Source organism: Vulpes lagopus, chromosome 6 (genome assembly GCF_018345385.1).
Source record: "Vulpes lagopus strain Blue_001 chromosome 6, ASM1834538v1, whole genome shotgun sequence".
NCBI classification, from domain to species: domain Eukaryota; kingdom Metazoa; phylum Chordata; class Mammalia; order Carnivora; family Canidae; genus Vulpes; species Vulpes lagopus.
This window is the reverse complement of record NC_054829.1, coordinates 86,351,633-86,372,984: the sequence shown is the minus strand read 5'-3', so window position 1 is coordinate 86,372,984 and position 21,352 is coordinate 86,351,633. Positions and strand designations below refer to the sequence as shown.

The 21,352-nt window shown below is 35.2% G+C and overlaps 1 protein-coding gene across 3 annotated transcripts in view; it reads left to right on the top strand.

Annotated features, from left to right (window-relative positions):
* KLHL8 (kelch like family member 8) overlaps positions 1-21,352 on the top strand; it is a 73,758-nt gene that overhangs the window by 38,162 nt on the left and 14,244 nt on the right. For 2 of the 3 annotated variants that reach the window (XM_041759740.1, XM_041759741.1), the window contains exons 2-4: positions 6,949-7,305; positions 17,209-17,757; positions 19,277-19,463. In XM_041759740.1, the coding sequence (XP_041615674.1) occupies positions 7,096-7,305; positions 17,209-17,757; positions 19,277-19,463 (946 nt within the window). In that variant the 5' untranslated portion in view covers positions 6,949-7,095. The remainder of the gene's footprint in view (positions 1-6,948; positions 7,306-17,208; positions 17,758-19,276; positions 19,464-21,352) is intronic. The other variant, XM_041759742.1, reaches the window with a different exon arrangement.

Here is a 21,352-nt window from a genome sequence, read left to right as displayed (position 1 = left end):
GCTTACTTTGAGCCTATTCTAAAAGCACTAAATCTTTACTCCCCACACTTTATGTATATAATACTTTACATCCTTTTGTTTTGTGAATCCCTTGGCTGACTTTTATAGAAATAATTGATTTTACTAATTTTGTGCTTTAATATCTGTACTGGTTTTTATAACTGATTGATCTAGTACTTTTGTTATGTTTGTATTTACCTGTGAATTTTTTTTCCTTTCCTAATTTTCTTACTCTTGATTATAGTTTTTCCTTTCTACTCAAAGAATTCCCTTAACTTTTGTTGGTGTGGGAAACTCTCTCTCTCTCCTTCTATTCTGAATGATAGTCTTGCTGGGTAGAGTATTCTTGTTTGCAGGTTTTTTTATTTTCAGCACTTTGACTATATCATGTCACTCTCTTGTGGCCTGCAGTGTTCTGCTGAAAACTCAGCTGATAGCCCTCTGGGGTTTCCCTTGTACACAAGTAATTGTTTTCTCTTGCTGTTTTTAAAATTCTCTCTTTTTCACTACTTTTTTGCCACTTTAATTGTTATGTATTATGGTGTAGACCTCCTTGGGGTGATTTTCTTCGGAGTTCCCTGTGATTCCCAGATGTGGAGTCTCTTTCTTCAGATTTGGGATGTTTTCAGCTATTCTTTCTTCAAATATGTTTTCCCTTTTCTCTCTCTTCTCTTTCTGGGCTTTTCTCTCTCTTCTCTTTCTGGGATCACTATATGCAAGTGTTATTACACTTGATGATGTCAGTCAGTTCCCATAACCTACTCTAATTTTTTTCTCACTTTTTTTTCTGTTCAACTTCATTGTTTTACTACCAGTTTGCTTATCCATTCTTCTGCTTTTTCTAGTTTGGTATTGATTCCTTCTAGTGTACACAATTTTAATTTCAGATATTGAGTTCTTCATCTCTGATTGGTTCTTTTTATCTTTTCTATCTCTTTGTGACAATCTCACTGAGGTCTTTCACTATTTTCTCAAGTTCTATAAGTATCTTTATGACCATTACTTTGAATTCTTTATCAGGTGTATTGCTTATCTCCATTTCATTTAGCTCTTGTCCTATGATTTGTCCTGTTCTTTCTTTTAGAACCTATTCCTCTGTCTCCTCATTTTATTTAACTCTGTGTATTTTTTTCCATGTATTAGGAAAGTCAGCTAAATCTCCTGTTCTTGAACGTGTGGCTTTATGAAGAAGAGATCCAGTAGTGCGCTATAGTACAGCATCTCTGTTCACCAGAAATAGGCACTTCAGGGGTGTCTTTTATGTTTGTTGCATGCACCCTCCTATGTGTGTTGTAGCTGAGCAGTGTTTGCCTTAAGTTCAGTTGGTTGGAATGACCCAGTTTATCTACTCTTTGCAGGGTTTGGTCCCTGTCCTTTTAAGTGGCTGATCTGGGGCCACTGTGGGCTTGTAGCTGGGTGGTGTTAGCAGTCAGACTAGATGCTGCCTTCAGCTTGTGTGGTGCAGCTGTGGTAACACTGAACTGCAGGGTGCTTTCCCTGCAGTGTCCCCCTAGAGGCTTTTGTTGGTTGGTAGGCCTGCAATCAGACCAGGTGCCTGCCCCCAGTAAGTCCTATGAGGCTGCAGTTGCACTGGTGTATGTGGTTAGCTTCCCCTCTCCCTGGTGAAGGAGTCACTTTGGAGTGATGCCATTCTCCAACTGGGCTGCTTGTAGAATGTGTTGCAGCAGGAGCTGCTTTGGAGGGATGCTTGTCAAGCGAGACAGGGTTGGATGGGGCAGATCTGCAGGAGAATGCAGAGTCAGGGCATGTGGTGTTAGCAAGCTAGATGGAGTGTGTTCCCAGAAGTGTCCAGTTCTCTAGGCTTGGGGGTGGAGGAGAAATGGCATCTGCCAGCTCTTTTGTTCTTAAAGAAGTCTCCTAAAGATCTTTGCCTCTTCAACATATTCTGAGATTATATAACTCTTCTTCCTGCAAACCACAGGTGCTTTTCAAATTGCTGTTTTTATGCTGGGTCTTTCAGGGCAAGGACTTGGTTTCCTATCACCTTCTGGCTCTCCCAGAGCCAGGCCTGCTGATTTTAAGTACTTGGAGTTAAGCCCTACACTGACTGTAAAAACTCATGAAATTAATCTTTACTGGTTTTCAAAGCCAGCTGTTCTAGGGATTTTGTCTCCAGTGCAAATGTTGATGTGGGTTGCTCCTCTCTATTTTCTGTGCTTGTGGTACCCCTTCCATTTGTGGTTAGTCTTGCCAGGAGTTTGTTTGCTGACCATGTCTTTGTTCCTCTTACCCTGTTTTATGTGGCCTCTTCTTCATGAGTAACTCTGGAAAGTTTGTTCTGCCAGTCTTTGTGTCATTTTCTAAAGTTAATTCATCTGCTGTGGCTTTCTAGGTATGTCTGTGAGACGAGGTGAGCTTAGGATTCTTCTGATCTCCTTTCTTCATCCTGCACCTCACATCTGCACCATTTTGGTATTCCTAGCAACAGTGCATAAGGTTCCAATTTTTCCACATCCTTATGCACTAAATAACACTTGTTATTTTCTAAATTTTTTTTATTGTGGTCATCCTAATGGTTGTGAGGTCTTGATTTGCTTATTCTGAAATATCTTTTCATGTGTTTATTGGTCATTTGTTATTTCTTTGGAGAAATATCTATTCAAGTCCTTTGCCTATTTTTAAATTGAATTGTTTGATATTTTTTGTTGTTATTCTTGAGTCGAAGGACTTGTTTATTCTGGGTATTAACCTCTTATGTATATATGACTTGCAAATATTTTCTTCCTTTCTGTGGGTTGCCTTTTCACTGTGTTGTTTCCTGTGCTGCACAGAAGTTTTAAAGTTTGATATAGTCCCATTTGTCTGTTTTTTTTTTTTTTCTTTTGTTGTCTGTGCTTTTGGTGTTATAGCCAAGCAGTCATGGCACATTCAGTGTCATGAAGCATTTCCTCTGTGTTTTTTCTAGGAGTTTTATAGTTTCAAACATCAATGTTTCTAAGATTTATAGGTTTGTAGTTTTCACATACAGGGTAATGCTGGCCTCATAGAATGAGTTAAGATGTTTTCTGACCTCTTCAATTTTGGGGGGAAAGTTTGGAAGGAATAATATTAGTTATTCTTTATATGGTAGAATTCATTAGTGAAGCCATTAAATTTAGTTCTTTAATTTGTTGGGAGATTTTTGATTATTGATTCAGTCTTCTTAATAGTTATAAGTCTATTTAGATTTTCTATTTGTGTATAATTTAGGTTTTGTTTCCTAGGAACTTGTCCATCTCATGCACAATTTATGGATGTACAGTTGTTCATAGTATTCTCATGACTTTTTTTTTATTTTTACAGAGTCAGAAGTAATGTTCCTTACTTTCATTTCTGATTTTATTAATTTGAGCATTCTCTCTTTGTCTTAGTTGATTTAGCTGAAGTGTTGTCAATTGTGTTGATCTCTTCAAAGAACCAACTTTTAGTTTGTTTTCTTCTATCATGTATCTATTTTCTATTTCATTTATCTCTGTTCCAATGTTAATTTCATTTCTTCTGCTAACTTTGGGTTTAGTTAGTTTTCCTTTTCTAGTTAAGTTGTAAAGCTAAATTGTTCATTTGAGATTTCTAAAAATATGTCAATAGCCATAAGTTTCCTTCTTAGCACTGCTTTCACTGTGGCGCCTATCAGTTTTGGTATGTTGTATTTTTGTTTTCATTTGCTAAGTATTTTCTATTATTCCTTGTGATTTCTTCTTTGATTCATTGGTAGTTTTAAAAGTGTGTTAATTTTCCCAGTTCTGCCAATTTCCCATTTTTCTTTTGTCATGATGTCTAAGTTCATCCTGTTGTAGTTAGAGAAGATGGTTGGTATGCAGTTTATCTTTTTATTTAAGTCTGTGAGACTTGATTTGTGGCCTACCAGTGATTCATTCTGGAAAGCATCCTATGTGCACTTGAGAAGGGTATGTGTTGTGTTGGGTAGAGTGTTGTGGTTTTTTGTTTTTTGTTTTTTGTTTTTGTTTTTGTTTTTTTATGTCTTCGATATAATGGGTTTATTATGTTACGTGTCCTCTGCTTTTTCTGTGGTTATTCTATGCATTATTGTGAATGGAGTATTGGAGTCTTCAGTTATTATTCTGGAACTGTTTATTTGTCACTTCAATTCTATTAGTTTTTACTTCAAATATTTTCATTATTTGTCATTATATGCATAATCATTGTAATTGTCTTTTCTTATTCTATTGATCCTTTGTTAATATATTTCTCTTTGTTTCTTATAACATTTTCAGACTCAAGGTCTTTTTTTTTTATCTGGTATTAGTATAACTATATTTGCCCTCTTTTGGTTCCTGTTTGCATGGAGTATTTTTTTTTTCTATCCTTTCCATTTTAACTTGTTTATCTTTACACAATTAGTAATTATTAAATTGTGAATTAAATTTTTTAATTTTAATTTTTTATTTATTTTAAATTATTCTCAAGTTGTATAGGAAACAAGATTCAGTGTGCAAATGAAAGTTACAGTAAAGCTGCTTTCACATTAATAATTACTTTTTCTTCTATGGATGTATTAGTGTATTAAATCTGTAGAAAATAAAATGTGGTTACAAACCAAAACTATAGTAATACCAGATTTTGTAATTACCCATGTATTTACTTTTTTTTTTCATGTATTTACTTTTATCAAACTCTATTTTTCCATATGGCTTTGAGTTGCTCTTGGGCATTCTTTTATTTAACCTTATAGGACTCAATTTCTTGCAGGTGGTGTCTAATGGTCACAAACTCTCCCAGTTTTTGCTTATCTAGGAATGCCTTAATTCCTTCCTCACTTTTGAAGGACATTATTGCTAGATACAATATTTCTGACTACAGCTTTTGTCTTTCAGTACCTTGAACATATCTTCCCACCCTTGCTGGTTTCTGAAGTTTCTGATTAAAAAAATCTGCGAGTATACCCTTATTGAGGAATCCTCTATCTAACAATTCACTTTTCTTTTGTTGTGTTCAAGATTCTTTTTTATCTTTGGCTTTTGGAAGCTTGTTTATAATGTCTTGGTGTGGTTCTTTTAATTCCTCTTTCATAAAACTTCTTGAATGTTTACATTTATGTTTTACATCAAATCTTGGAAGTCTTCAGTCATTATTCTTTAAATATTCTCTCTTCCCCTTTATCTCTTACTCTTCTAGGATTCCAATAATGTATATTGGTCTGTTTGATGTTCCACAGGTCTTTTAGGTTCTACTCATGTTTCTTCAATGTTTTCCACTTGAGAGTCGATAATTTCCATTATCTTGTCTTTGAGGTTGGTAATTCTTTTTCCTGTTCAAATCTGTCCTGAGCTCCTCTAGTGAATTTTTCATTTCAGTTACTGTACTTCTCCATTTCAGAAACTCTTTTTGGTCTTTATTTAGTTTTTCTGTTTCTTTTTTTGATAGTATTGATTGTGTGCCTGATTCTACATCTTCCTTTAGTTGAGCATCCTTAAAAGAATTGTTTCAAAGTTTTCATTTAGTATAAATTCCACTAGTTCCTTTTTAAGACAGTTTGTTGTTTGTTTCTTCCCCCAACACACACCTTGAATGTGTTTCATTGTATGCCTTGTGATTTTTGTTGTTGTTGAACACTAGGCATTTAGATCTAATAATGTAGTAATTCTGGAAATCCAGATTTAATCGAATTCTTCTTTAAGTTCTGCTATTTTTTGTTACTTTTTTTCCTCCTCTTTTTGATTGTTTTTAGACCATCTCTGTGCTGAAGACCAGCCTGAGGTATAATTTAAGGTCTTCTCAGGTCTTATTTGAGCATTTCCCTTGGCATGCATTGTCATTTTTTAATTTTCTTTGTTTATACTCTTGTTTTTTGTGTCTTGCTTCTGAAAGGGGGAGGAAAAAACCCCAAAACCAAAAAATGAATGGGAATAAAGGGCACAAGCCTTTTAAATCATCTGGAAGTCACTTCAGCCAAGAGGGAGGGATTTGCAACAGGTAAAGGTGTATTAATAATGGCTATACGGGATCCCTGGGTGGCGCAGCAGTTCGGCGCCTGCCTTTGGCCCAGGGCGCGATCCTAGAGACCCGGGATCGAGTCCCACATCGGGCTCCCGGTGCATGGAGCCTGCTTCTCCCTCTCTGTGTCTCTGCGCCTCTCTCTCTCTCTCTCTCTCTCTCTCTCTCTGTGACTATCATAAATTAAAAAAAAAAAAGTCATTTATTAAAAAAAAAATAATAATGGCTCTACACCTTTTCCTTTATCTATACTTCTGTGATCAGAAGCAGTAGTCAGCAATCAGCAGAGATCCCTGATATTTGGAGGACTGGGTCCTTTTTGCCCACCCTGAATCCTAAAAATTGTAGCTCCTCCAGGGAACATGCACACAGTTGCTTACTTGCCACCTGACTGAGGATGTGGAGATGGGCAGCTGCTACTACTTAAATTGACCAAAATTAAACTTCTCAGTCTTTCCCTGGAAGTTGCAAGCCTTCAGCAGGCTCCATAGAATTCCAAAATAGTTACATCAGACAGATTCTGCCATTGTAATTGTTGCCTATGTGGGGAAGGCAGATTCCTGCTGCTTCTATTCCACCATTTCCCAGAATTTTCAAATTAGATTTTTTTTTAAAAGATTTTGTTTATTCGTGAGAGACACAGAGAGAGAGGCGCAGACATAGACAGAGGGGGAGAAGCAAACTCACTGTGGGGAACCTGATACGGGACTCAATCTCAGGACCCTGGGATCATGCCCTGAGCAGAAGGCAGATGCTCAACCACTGAGCCATCCAGATGCCCCTCAAATTAGATTTTAAAGGAGTTCCTTCAGTGGAATAATTAGCTTAGATAACTTATATGACATTTAGCATAAAGTTACAAAGTAACTTGTTCTTTCTTAAGTAATAATTTGTGTAGTCACTTTGCATATGTAGTTTTGGTAAACTATAATTACTAATGATATTTTTTCTTTTGGTGTATTTTTATGTGTTTTACTTATTTTTTAATCTCAGGAAACTGAACAATGGCAATTTGAGTGGATTTTGAAAAATATCTGAAGGTTAGTGGGCAGCATCTCCCTTCTGCCTTCTCTCCACTCTTTACAAAAGAATAAATGGGATGTTTGAGAACAGTGCTGTATTAAAAGAAGAGTGTTGCAGATGGCTTCAGAATCTGTGAATACAAAACAAGCTAGGAATCACTGCACAAAGGGGAAAAGGCAGCACCAGCAAATAAAAAACAGGTCTTCAATTAGTGATGGTGATGGAGAAGACTCCTTTATCTTTGAAGCTAATGAAGCTTGGAAAGATTTTCATGGTTCCCTTCTTCGGTTTTATGAAAATGGAGAACTCTGTGATGTCACACTAAAGGTGAGACTCTCTGTTTTTCTTTTTCAACTTCTTTATTGCATTATGAAAAATGAAGGTTTCTAGAACCACACAAGACAAATTTTTGGTGCCATACTTACTTGTTACAGTCAAGATGACCAGTCTCAATCCTTTTTTATTGAAGGTGAAAGGACATAAGCAAAGGTGCTTAGAGGTTAGTATAAGCTAAATTTATTGTACTAATTAAATGGTAATATTCATTATTTCTTGGTAAGGTAACTTCTGAGAGTTCTGGAACCTTAAAACAGTAAGTAGTCATTATTAGGGAAATTAATAAATTGTTGTTAACTAGTAAGCTTTTAACTTACGAATTTAGAAATAACTTAGAAAGTTAGGAATTCTTGGTGGTTTATTCAGCTGCACTAGTGTTCTAGTATATATTTCTGTTCTGGTAATTTAATCTCTATTTTAAAACAATTATCTCTTAAGTGAGATTTTCTATACCTGATAGTGAAGTAGAATCTATTTAGACTGGATGAAAAAGCATAGTAAATTTTAAGTCTGTGGTCTATAGAATCATGTTATTCTGCTGTAAAAGACAGTTTTAGTAAAATTGATAAAGTGATAAAGTAGTGTGGAGGAACCCATGTTCTAATTGTTCCTCATTACTTGTTTAAGATTCCTTTTTACTATTATATGTCAGTGTGATATTAAAGTTTTTTTGATGATTCATATGCATTCATGCAGCATTTTCCACATTTTATGCCATTGTTCTAATTTTCAACCGTAGTGTGAAATTCAGTGACCCACATTAGCTTTGGAGAAAAAAAAAGTAAAATAGATTATTTGAATTCAATTACCATTCAGCATATCAATGTATGAATGTAAAATAATTAAGTAGAGTATTATTCATTTTATAAATTTTATAATTGAATTTTAGAATAATTTGTACAACATAGTAACTTTCTTAAGTAAAAAATAGGGCAAGTGAGAATTAAACTTGTAACTTTGTTGTGTAACTTAAGCAATAGATTGAAATAACTCCCACAGAATCAGAGGTTGAAAACTGAAATACTATGTTTTAAACATGATGGAGATCATTTGGGGATGAGACACACTTCATTAATTTAAGGGACTATCATTTTTATGTTTCAACTGTAAAATTAGAGTGATGATTAGGTTTTTGTGAGGAATAAGTGAATTGATATAACTGGAGTCCTTATAGCGTTTGGTATATGAAAGATAACAAATATCAGCTATTTGGATCGTGTTACTATTGTTGTTGTTCCAAGGGTATCAGATAATTCTGCTATGGTATATTCTCTTCCTACTCATTAGAAAGTATTACAACTGAAGTTTTAAACAGATCTATTATTGGATTTGTTTCTTAATTTGAATTCAACATTTCTTCAACGGTCAGATTTTTTTAAAAGATTTTATTTATTTATTCATGAGACAGAGAGAGGGAGAGGGGGAGAGAGAGAGAGAGAGAGAGAGAGAGAGAGAGAGAGAGAGAGAGGCAGAGACACAGGCAGAGAAAGAAGCAGGCTCCATGCAGGGAGCGGGAACGTGGGACTCAATCCTGGGACTGCAGGATCACGCCCTGGGCTGAAGGTGGCGCTAAACCGCTGAGCCCCTCGGACTGCCCAACTGTCAGAATTTAATTGTCATAGAAAAACTAAGTCAAATAGGATTATGGATAATTTATAATGTTCTGTTCAACATAAACTTCACTTTTTACATTCATGTAACTTTAAGAATTCTTTAATATAAAGTCATCTACTTTCTTTTATCAGTATGTTTCCTTTGACCATTATTGCTTTTAGGCCACACATTTTATTTTTTATTTTTTAAAAAAGATTTGTTTATTTATTAGAGCATGCATGTGCACTTGCACATAGAAGGAGGGAGAGAGAGAAGCAGACTCCCCCTGAGCAGGGAGCCTGATGTGGGGCTCAATCCCTGAACCCCAAGATCATGACCTGAGGCAAAGGCAGATGCTTAACTGAGGGAGCCACCCAGGCACCCCCAAGGACACACATTTTAGAAAGACCATTGAGCTGGCTCAGTTGGTGAAGTGTTGTGACTCTTCATATTGGGATTGTAAATTTGAGTTCCATGTTGGGTATAGAGATTACTTAAAAATAAAATCTTAAAAAAAAAAGAAAACCAGCAACTATCCAGATTTATTTTATTGTTTGCATATATGGTCATTAGCCAATTTTTAGATTCCAAAATGAGCACCTATATTACAAATAACAAGTTTATTTAGCATATATTTACTAAGGTCTTACTCTAGTACATGGAGAGTATAAATAAACTTGAAATTTGAATAATATTCTGTTCTTGCCTTCAAGGTATTTGAAATTTAGCCAGAAATAGGCACATATAAAGTTAAAGACAGTAAAATTTAGCGATTATCATTTTTATGTTATTTTTATGGTAGCATAGGAGAGGATTTAATAAATTATGCCTGAGAGGTGATTCAAAAGGCTTCACATAAGAGATTATTGTCTTTAAGTCATTCCAGGGAGAGGTAAAACTTGTTTATATATTATTTTGTTAGTGAAAACATTTTAAGCAGTATATGCAGTAGCAGGTCTAAAATTGTGCATGGGGCAAGTTTCTTAGGGGGCAACGATTTGGTTGAATAAAGGTCAGGGGAATTTGTCTTTCACAGGTATTGCATAGCACTCATAATGCTTAAGTTATATGCTATAGATCAACAAGAGTAACATTTACAAAGATGCTTTTACTCATGCTTTATGTAGTTTGAGGAAATGTAATTATTCTTATTAAAGATCATAGTTAGGGCAGCCCCGGTGGCGCAGCGGTTTGGCGCCGCCTGCAGCCTGGGGTGTGATCCTGGAGACCCGGGATCGAGTCCCACATTGGGCTTCCTGCATGGGGCCTGCTTCTCCTTCTCCCTCTGCCTGTGTCTCTGCCTCTCTCTTGCTCTCTCTGAATGAATAAATAAGTAAATCTTAAAAAGAAAATAAAGATCATAGTTAATTTTACTTGAAGAAGTTAACAGATTATTAGAAGAAGGAAGCTCCCTACACCATCTGTTGATGCTGCCACTGAATATGTTTTATTCATATTATTTGGCTTCTTTTTTTTTTTTTTTGAAAGTACGTTTCTGTGATTTTTTAAGCAAATATTTATAGGATTCTAAAATATTTTCAAGATTGTTGTAATTTTTTGGTGTCAAACTTCCAAATGACCAAGTAAGAATAAGTGCTCCAGAAGATTTCAGGGAAACAAAATATATAAACTACATTATAATAGCATACTTCCAAGAGCTAGAAATGATAAAATGATTAGCCTTATAAAGGTAACAGATAACTCCAGACTAGAAGACAGACATAATCTAATAAAAGAGAAACAATAAAGGAGGAGATGATTTTCATATTTAACACTTAAGTATTCTGTGTTAAGCAGTGTAATAAATGATCACTTTTACTTTCTGACATTCAAGTAATAAATTGACATTTTGATTTTTTTCAGGTTTCTCAGAAAAAGGTATTTAAATACTTATATTAGTAGATAGTTGTTTATTCAGTCTCTTAGAGTGTTAATCCATTGTTTTCTTCAAGCAGATCTTTTAATAAATGTAGTAAAATTAGCCAAGATTGTAGAACAGTGGGTGTGGTGAGACATTATGATGTGATAATTCACAATAAGCCAAACTATCTTCAGTCTTATATATCTAACCTGTTCTTGATCTTGGCAATAAAATACTATTTTGGTTATTCAAACTGATTAAAATTGGTGGATTATTGAAAAGAGTAGCTAAAGGATTAAAAGGGCAAAATTACAAAGGATTGAAGTTGAGAAATTAGAAAAAAATTGAGAAATTAGAATATAGCTTATTAACATACATAAAAGGAGATTGAGCATGTAGGGTTTTTTTCCTTCTACTCTATTCCTCTTTCACTGTTTGTTTTAGGCACTTTTATTTCAATGTAGTTCTTAAACACTTAGTTTGAGTTACTAAGTGGCATGATTATAAACATTTCAAACTAATATACGTTAGTTTTAATGATTTAAAAAGGTTTTTTAAGCATGTTTATAAATGATTTTTAACAAACTGTTAATGGGATTATACAATTAATACTTCGAAGTGAAGTGAAGCTATGTAGTAACAACTCCTTTGCAAAAGAATAGTTACTAGAATAGCCACATTTTAAAAAAGATATTATGGGGCACTTGTGTGTCTCAGTTGGTTGGGCATTGGGCTCTTGGTTTCAGCTTAGGGCATGAACTCATGGGTCTTGAGATCGTGCCCTGGCTTGGGCTCCCCACTCAGCAGAGTCTGCTTGAAGATTCTCTCCCTCTGCCCCTCTTCCACACTCTCTCTCACACTCTCACTTCACTAAAGTAAATCTCTTGAAAAAATATTAGAAATAACTAAGAAGTGGGGCACCTGGGTGGCTCATTTGGTTAAACATCTAACTCTTGATTTCAGCTGTCATTATCTCAGGGTTGAGGAATGGAGCCCTGCCTCAGCTTTGCACTTAGCTGGAAGTCTGATTGAGATTCTCTTCTTCTCCCTCTCATCCTGCTCCAGATCTCTCTTTCCTCCTCTAAAATAAATAAATCTTTAAAAAAAAAACAGCTAAGAAATAAAAATCAAATCAATTAAAAAATTGTTTACTTATCAACATTGACTATTTTAAACATTTATTGCTTTTGAAATTTTGGTGAAGGAGGTATTCTTAAACATTTCTGGTGGATATGTAAATTGACTCATTGTTTTTCGTGTACAGTTTAACAGTATGTGTCGAGCTATAAAAAGCTTATATTTTTTGGTTAATTAATTCTACTTTTCAGATTTCATCTTAATGAAATATTCTGAAATTCTGAAAAAACTTTCTGCTCTGAAATAGTGTATTTTAAAATATGGAGAAGCTATGTAAATGGCTAATATCAGTATGATTAAATAAAGTGTGTTACATCCACTGTATACGGTAGCCAATAAACATGAAGGTTATAAAAGTTTTCAGAAACTTAGGAGATGATGACAAAGTTCAGGACAATCTTTTTTATTTTTTAAGAAAGTATGCTTGCGAGTGGGGTGGGGGGTGGGAGTAGAGCAGAGGGAGAGAGAGAATCTTAAGCAGGCCCCACACTCAGCATAGAGCAGGTTGTGGGGCTTGATCTCATGACCCTGAGATCATGAGCTGAAATCAAGAGTTGGATGCTTAATTGAGCCACCCACCCAGGCACCCCAAGTTTGGGATGGTCTTAATTATGTTTCATAACATGTAGAAAAAAAAAGTTGGAAGGAAATGCAACCTGTTGATTGACAACAGGTTGACAGTATTTGTTGAATTGTGAGCAGAATTTTTCCACTATTTTTTTCCTGTTCTTTGTTGATTTTATACACTGAATTTGTATTTTAGAGGGAAAAAAGAAAATTGAAATGTAAGTCACCTTAAATGTAGGATAATAGGTTCATTTTGTAAATTAGAATTGAAAGCTAATGAAATTTCAGTGTTCTTTTTTGGGGGGAATATCAATGTTCTTTGTTTAATGTTCTTTATATGTTACTTTTAGCTTATTTAATTCATAATTCAGCAAAAGATCACTTATTATTTTCAGAGTTCTTTTTAGTCTGTTATGTAGTTTTTCTGGGTGGACTTAAATGTCAAATCAGCAATAAAAATTGAGGATGCTTGACTTCCCCTGTGCCCCTCTTTCCCTCCCATCCCAATGTTGAAAGTGAAGTGGTTTCCCAGTCAAAAAACCTTTGTTTCATTGTGTGTATTTTGATCCCTACTGGCTAATCTATGGAAAATTACTCAAGGTTTTGATTAGTGGTTTGTATTTCAAGTTTTATTTTTAAGAAGACATAATCGTATTAATGTTGTTATTCTACATATTTCATTACTTAAGTTTAAACTTGACATATTTTTCCCCAGAGCATCTTGAATTATTCATATGTTCATTAGTCTAATAAAAAATGTAAATTATAAAACTCACTAGTATTAAAGGGACTTATTATTGTATTCATATTTATTAGTCACTATTTTATTTTAATATTTTATAAATATTGTTATTTTATGAATATTAATATTATATTTTAATTTTAGTATTTTATGTTAAAACCAACATAACATTTATTATTATTTACTAAATACTGTAGTGTTTATTTAAAATTGTAATGTCTACAATTTTTGTAATTTGTGTATTTTCACCCAATTTTAAGCATGTAGTCCTTATACTCTGCTTTCTTTCATTCCTAACTTTCTGATGAAATGTTTTTGGTAATTGATAATTATTTTTATGTACCAGAGCACAAGAGTATAGAAATAAGCTGTCAGTAATACAGTGAGACTCAATAATGTCAAAAGAGAATTAATGCATAAAAAGCCAGATATTCTCATGTTGCTATTTCATACACATGGCTCAAAGACTTTTTTAAAATTAAGATGGGTATTTATTCTAAAAGGGCACATAGGGGGTATGATTGTGTGTGTGTATTAAATAATCAAGTTTTAGTTCATTTGCATCAAATTAGAGTTTTTGAGGGACAAAAGCCTTATGAACAATATGAAAATAGTTTGTGGTTCATTGATTTATACAGCTAGGATAAGCAGACAGTGTTAAAATAATGTTTAATTGGGAATTGTAGAATTCTATTTTATGTAATGGCAGATTGTTTTACCAGATTTATGTCTCGTAAGATTTACATATATTTGCATAGAAACTAAATCTCAGTGGTGGTGTGTGGAGATATTCTGAAAAGGTATTTTTAGTTTCCTTTTAAAATGTTTAATATCAGGTTTCAGATCCCATTTTAGGGCTGAAGTAAATTTGAAAACATGCCAATCTCTCTGCTTTAGTCTAGGTTACACCTTTAATCTCAGTAGAATCTAAATCTTGCCTTGTGAGTACTTTTTAAAAAATTAAATGCAGTATAACCAACAGAAATGATAATCCTGTATTTGTTGAAGGGATATTCATTCTTCCTCCACATTAGTGAAAAAAGGTCAGGGAGGAACATTTATGAACAAAAACATTTATACATTATACTCCTCAGGCCTTTTTCTGTAGAAGTTCTTTTTTTTTTTTAAAGATTTATTCTTATTTATTTATGGTAGACACAGAGAAAGAGAGAGAGAGAGAGAGAGGCAGAGACACAGGCAGAGGGAGAAGCAGGCTCCATGCTGGGAGCCCGATGCGGGACTCGATGCGGGACTGATGCGGGACTCGATCCGGGACTCGATCCGGGACTCCAGGATCGTGCCCTGGCCCAAAGGCAGGCACGAAACCACTGAGCCGCCCAGGGCCCAAAGGCAGGCACGAAACCACTGAGCCGCCCAGGGATCCCCTAGAAGTTCTCATTTTAAAATTCATTCCCAAATAATGAGACCCAACAAAACGTGTATTATGCAGTCAAAATGCTACATGCAAACAGGAAAATTGGTAAAATTGTTACTTGTGCTTAATGGTTATTTAATGTTAAGGCTGGGAAAACTGGATACTCAATACCAAAAACTTGCAGATGGAAATAAAATTATAAGTATAAAACAATAAAACCATAAAAATACTTTAATACCAAAAAAAACTATAATACCTAAAGTTAATATTTATGGAATATTAGAATGATTCTCATTTTAAAGCAAAGAATGTAAGGCAGAAATCATAAAGACACAGATTGATTTGATTGTGTAAAAATCTATAGGGGGTGAATAAAAAAGTGCACCATAAAAGAGAAAAGCTTGAAATATATATGAAAAATGACTCACATTCTAAATGTGTGAGGAGTTCTTACAAATACATTGAAAAAAGACATAGAAAAAAGTTCATAGGAGAGATGAGATACAGTAGCCCAAAATGAATGATTTAATGGTATTAGTAGAAGATAAACTAAAACAATGAGATAATATTTTCATTAATCAAATTGACAAGTATATTTCAATAAATTAACACTTGAAACATCGCACAAATATTGTAGGTAGATCAGAAATAGACAATTTAGCAGTATATATTCAAGCTGTACCTATACTTTGAAATACTATTTCTACTTTTAGGAACTTATCTGTAGGAAATAATGAAGTGTGAACATAGATTCAGTGACAGCAAATTTCATTGTGCCGTTTACAACAGCAAAGTATTGATAGTCTAATTTTTCAACAAATAAGGTGGTTAAGATTTCATTTTTTTTATTTCAAAATAATTTAAGAAACGAAAAAACTTTATTTCATAGTATATACTACAAAATAATGGATTATTTACTCTCTCAGTGTTCTCACTGGTAAATTATGGATCATAATAGTACCTACCCATAGGGGCATTGGGACAATTAAGTGAGTTAATATGTGAAAAGCACTTAGAATAGTGCCTGACATGGTGACTAATTAATAATACTATATTGTATATTTAGAAGTTACTAAGATAAGAGATACTTTTTTATTTATTTTTTATTTTTTAAAGATTTTATTTATTCATGAGAGACACAGAGAAAGAGAGAGAGAGGCAGAGACACAGGCAGAGGGAGAAGCATGTAGGGAGCCTGACTTGGGATCCGATCGTGGGTCTCCAGGATCTGGCCCTGGGCTGAAGGCAGCACTAAACCGCTGAGCTACCTGGGCTGCCCAAGAGATCTTTTTTAAAAAATATATTTATTTGAGAGAGTGCATGCATCAGCATGGGTGGAGGGGAGGAGCAGAGGGAGAGAATCCCAAGAAAACTCCCCACTGAGTATGGAGCCCAATACAAGGCTCTGTCTCATGACCCATTAGAGATTACTACCTGAGCCAAAGCCAAGAGACGGATGCCCAACTGACTGAGCCTTGCAGGTGCCCCTAAGAGATATTAAAAGCTCTTATCATAGGGAAAGAAAAATTATAATTATGTGAGGTGTTAGTTACTAAACATTGTGATAATCATTTCATGATGTATACATGTATGAAATCACTATGTTATATAACCTAAACTTAGAAAATATTATATGTCAGTTATAAAACTGGAAAAAAGTTTTTTAAGATTTTATTTATTTTTGAGAGAGAGCGCGAGAGAGTGAGCATGAGTGGGGGAGGGGCAGAGAGAGCAGCAGACTCCTCACTGATCAGGGATCCTGATGTGGGACTCAATCCCAGGATGCTGGGCTCATGACTTGAACCAAAGGCAGACGCTTAACTGACTGAGCCATCCAGGTTCTCAGAAAAAAAAAAATTATTTTTAATTCTTTTTATTTTTGTATTTTTTAAAGATTGTATTTATTCATTCATGAGAGACACAGAAAGAGAGGCAGAGACACAGGCAGGGGGAGGAGAAGCAGGCTCCATGCAAGGAGCCTGATGCGGGACTCCATCCCGGAATCCAGGATCATGCCCTGAGCCAAAGGCAAATGCTCAACCACTGAGCCACCCAGGCATCCTGAGAAAAAAATTTTAAGAAAGGGTCTCACAGACCAAAAACAAGAATAGTGCCCAAGTAGTGCTAGATAATGTGTGTTGCTCTTCTCATTCATTCACAGAATGTTCCTGAAATTTGAGATAGTATAGAAAATCGTAGTTTACTATATATACATTTTAGATAATATATAGAAGATAAGTGAATACTTTGGAAGAAGAAAATTGCAATTGTCCTTGATTAAAATAAGTAACCAAAGGATTGGATTGTTAAAAACAAATACACTAAATTCGTGCAGATTTTTGTCCCTGCTACCACACATGCTCAGTGCTGATGTAAAACTGATTTTTATATTAAACTAAGTCTCCGATCCCTGGGTGGCGCAGCGGTTTGGCGCCTGCCTTTGGCCCAGGGCGCGATCCTGGAGACCCGGGATCGAATCCCACATCAGGCTCCCGGTGCATGGAGCCTGCTTCTCCCTCTGCCTGTGTCTCTGCCTCTCTCTCTCTCTCTGTGACTATCATAAATAAATTAAAAAAAAAAAAAAATTAAACTAAGTCTCCTTTTGTTTGTTTTAAACAGGTTGGCTCAAAGCTAATCTCTTGTCACAAACTAGTATTGGCTTGTGTTATCCCTTACTTCAGAGCCATGTTTCTTTCTGAAATGGCTGAAGCCAAACAAACACTGATTGAGATCAGAGATTTTGACGGTGATGCAATAGAAGACTTGGTAAAGTTTGTCTATTCTTCACGGCTCACTTTGACTGTTGATAATGTCCAACCTCTCTTATATGCAGCCTGTATTCTACAGGTTGAACTGGTGGCTAGAGCTTGTTGTGAATACATGAAGTTACATTTTCATCCCTCCAACTGCCTGGCAGTGAGAGCTTTTGCTGAAAGTCACAACCGAATAGACTTAATGGACATGGCGGATCAGTATGCCTGTGAGCATTTTACTGAAGTAGTGGAGTGTGAAGACTTTGTAAGTGTGTCACCCCAACATCTCCATAAACTTCTGTCCTCCAGTGACTTAAATATTGAGAATGAAAAGCAGGTCTATAGTGCGGCCATCAAGTGGCTTCTTGCCAATCCACAGCATCATTCCAAATGGTTGGATGAAACACTTGCACAGGTAGGGGCTAAAATAAGCTGGTGTATAGAAATGAAGTGATATAGCAGCAAATTAGGTTGTTTCACTGATATGAAATGTGTAGATTATCTAAAGGAATGTAGAAATCTTTGTGTTATACAGTGTGAAAATGGCTTTCTCTTCACTTTCCTATTTATTCATTATACTATTTAAGGAAAGGTCTGAATTTGTTACATTTAATTAGAAATACCATTCTTTGCTTTTTACCTGAATGTTGAAAATAGCCCTTTGAAATTGTAGTAATGAATATTTTATTTATGCTGATAGAAAATGGTTCTGAGGAAACAGCTCTAAGTAACTATTGTTTATAATGAAGTTTTGAAATTATATAGTGGTTACTTTCTTATCTGGAAAGAACCACAAGACATAACATTCCATTTTCTTTCCTCACCATGGTTTCACTTCTGTAACCTCAGAAATATGGCTCTTTTCTTATTTATTTCATTTCTTTTCTTTTCTTTCTTCCTTTCTTTATTCCCAACAGGGTAACCTGGGTAGGGAGATAATAAAATAAGCATTAGAATTACTTTGAAAATAATTTTGTCAACAGAAACAAAGTTTCATTATGTTGCAGCTATCTTATTTCTGTATATGCATAGGTACTTTTAACTCAAAATCATATTACCTGATTTGATCATCCCCTTAATCCACTAGAAAATCAGTGCATCTTTAAGGGAAGAAAGGTGAGTGCCTCTACCTAATAGGGGATGCATCCCTCATTCATATATAACCTTCCAAGGTGATTAGTTTGGAGAAAACAGCATTAATTTAATATTATGCATGTTTATTTGTTCAAGTAATGAAGAAATCCCATTTGTTTGTTCAATCTAAGCTTTAAAAGGCAAAAGAACAAAATATGGCAGTTTTGTTTTGATTGTGCCTTTTCTCCAGCAGCAGTGGGGCCTTGTGATTATGACACTGCCATTTTTAGAATTAAGTAACTTGAGTGAAGACAGTTGAATTATTTTATTAGTCTACTTAAATCTGTATTTAAAGGGGAGAGGAAAAAAAAAAAATAAAGGGGAGAGGATGTATTTAACATACAATCTGATTTCATTAGTGCAGACCATACTAGAAATCACTTTAGAACTTGGCTCATTGAACTTCCTTCACATGTTAGAAAGGCTTTGTGTAATAAATGAGGGTTTTTTTTCTAAGATTTTATTTACTTATTCATTTATTTTATTTATTCAAGATTTTATTTATTTATTATTCATTCATTTATTTTGTTTTTTCTCTGAGAGACACACAGAGAAAGAGAGAGAGAGGCAGAGACACAGGCAGAGGGAGAAGCAGGCTCCATGCAGGGAGGGAGCCAGACGTGGGACACGATCCCGGGTCTCCAGGATTACACCTTAGGCCGAAGGCGGCACTAAACTGCTGAGCCACCCGGGCTGCCCAATAAATGAGTTTTTAAAAACAACGTAAACATACTACAAAGTACAGAATGAACTATCTAATTACAGTTTAATCTTATATCTGCTGCTGTTCATGATCTTAGGTTCGTTTGCCGCTGCTGCCAGTTGATTTTCTTATGGGTGTTGTGGCAAAAGAACAGATTGTCAAGCAAAATCTAAAATGTAGAGATTTGTTGGATGAAGCAAGAAATTACCATCTTCACTTGAGTAGCAGAGCAGTACCTGACTTTGAATACTCCATTCGGACTACCCCAAGGAAGCATACTGCTGGTAATTAAATTACTCATCTTATTTCTTCTACCAGAAGGATCTTTGTTGTATTTGAGGACTAGTTATGTTTTCCCAAACTTAATTGTAAGGTGGTTAGTATCTGATTGTCTTAAAGTAGTAATTGGCAATAATACGGTTGTATGTGAATTCTTACTGGACATGATTCAGGTAGTTTTACCAATAAACCCATTTTTTAAAAAGTCATAAGCCCTATATACTTTGAAGAGCCTGCTGAAATCTCTCTCTCTTTTTTTTTTAAGTTTTCTTGATACTTCTAGCAGAGTTAATTCCTCTATCATTTGTATTTTTAGAATGCTTTGTTTGCACTTGTTTTATTTAACTGTAGTGCATTGAAATTTATTTATTTGACATGTTTCGATCTCTTTAGAGACAGGTAAATATCTTATTCAGGTGTATCCCTAGTGCCAAGGATGGAGCTTGACACATATTTTGTGTTTAAATATTACTAGTTTTTGTGTTTTATCAAATCAAAAGAAAGGCACTAAGTGGGCCCCCTGGCTGGCTCAGTTGGAAGAGCAATGTGACTCTTGATCTTGGGGTTATGAGTTCAGTCCCACATTGGGTGTATAGATTATAAAATAAAAAAAAATAAAAAAAAAAAAACTTAAAGGCACTAACTACGTTACAAATTTGTATAATAGACTATGTTAGACTCTTCAAATCTAAAGGTCTTATACTTAAGGAGGCATGTAATTTTATCTTTATTTGCCACAGTTTTCAGACTGTATTTTCCTAATAGTTCATGTTCACTTATGCTACTTTTTATAACTATAAAAAATATACTTGAGGGATGATGGAAAATAAATGAAGGTCTAGGAATTCAGGAAGTGGTACTCTGAGCAGAGAGTTTATCTACATTCGTTGCTACCAAATATAGTTATCATATAAACAGATCTGTGGAATAGCCTAAAAATAACAACAAAGGGCAGTACATGATTATGAATAGTGGGATTTTATATAGGTAATGAAAATTTGAATGTCATAGATGTATCTATTAAGAAGTAGTTCTTCTAAATACAATTAGCCCTTGAACAACATGGGTTTGAACTGCATGCATAGGTCCACTTGTATGTGGATTTTTTATAGTACTATAAATGTATTTGTTCTCTCTCTCTTTCTCTCTCTCTCTCTCTTTTTAAAGCCCTAGTGAGGGGCTTGAGCTCACAGCCCTGAGATCAAGACCTGAGCTGAAGTCAAGGGTCAGATGTTTAACTGCCTGAGCTACACCCAAGCACTTCTCTTATGATTTTCTTAATAACATTTTCTTTTCGGGGATCCCTGGGTGGCTCAGCGGTTTAGCGCCTGCCTTTGGCCCAGGGCGCGATCCTGGAGTCCCGGGATTGAGTCCCACGTCGGGCTCCCGGCATGGAGCCTGCTTCTCCCTCCTCCTGTGTCTCTGCCTCTTTCTCTCTCTCTATGTCTATCATAAATAAATAAATAAATCTTTAAAAAAAATAACATTTTCTTTTCTCTAGCTTACTTTATTGTAAGAATATGGCATATATGTGTGTGTGTGTGTGTGTGTGTGTGTGTGTGTGTGTATATATGCCATACAAAATATGTGTTAACTGACTATTCATGCTACCAGTAAGACTTCTGGTCAGCAGTAGGCTATTAGGAGTTAAGTTTTGGGGGAATCAAAAATTATATGCAGATTTTCGTTTTCTTTTTTTTTTTTTTTTAAGATTTTATTTTATTTACTCATGAGAGATACAGAGCGCGTGAGAGAGGCAGAGACACAGGCAGAGGAAGAAGCAGGCTCCATGCAGGGAGCCCGACACAGGACGTGGGACTCAATCCCGGGTCTCCAGGATCATGCCCTGGGATGCAGGTGGCGCTAAACCGCTGCACCACCGGGGCTGCCCTGC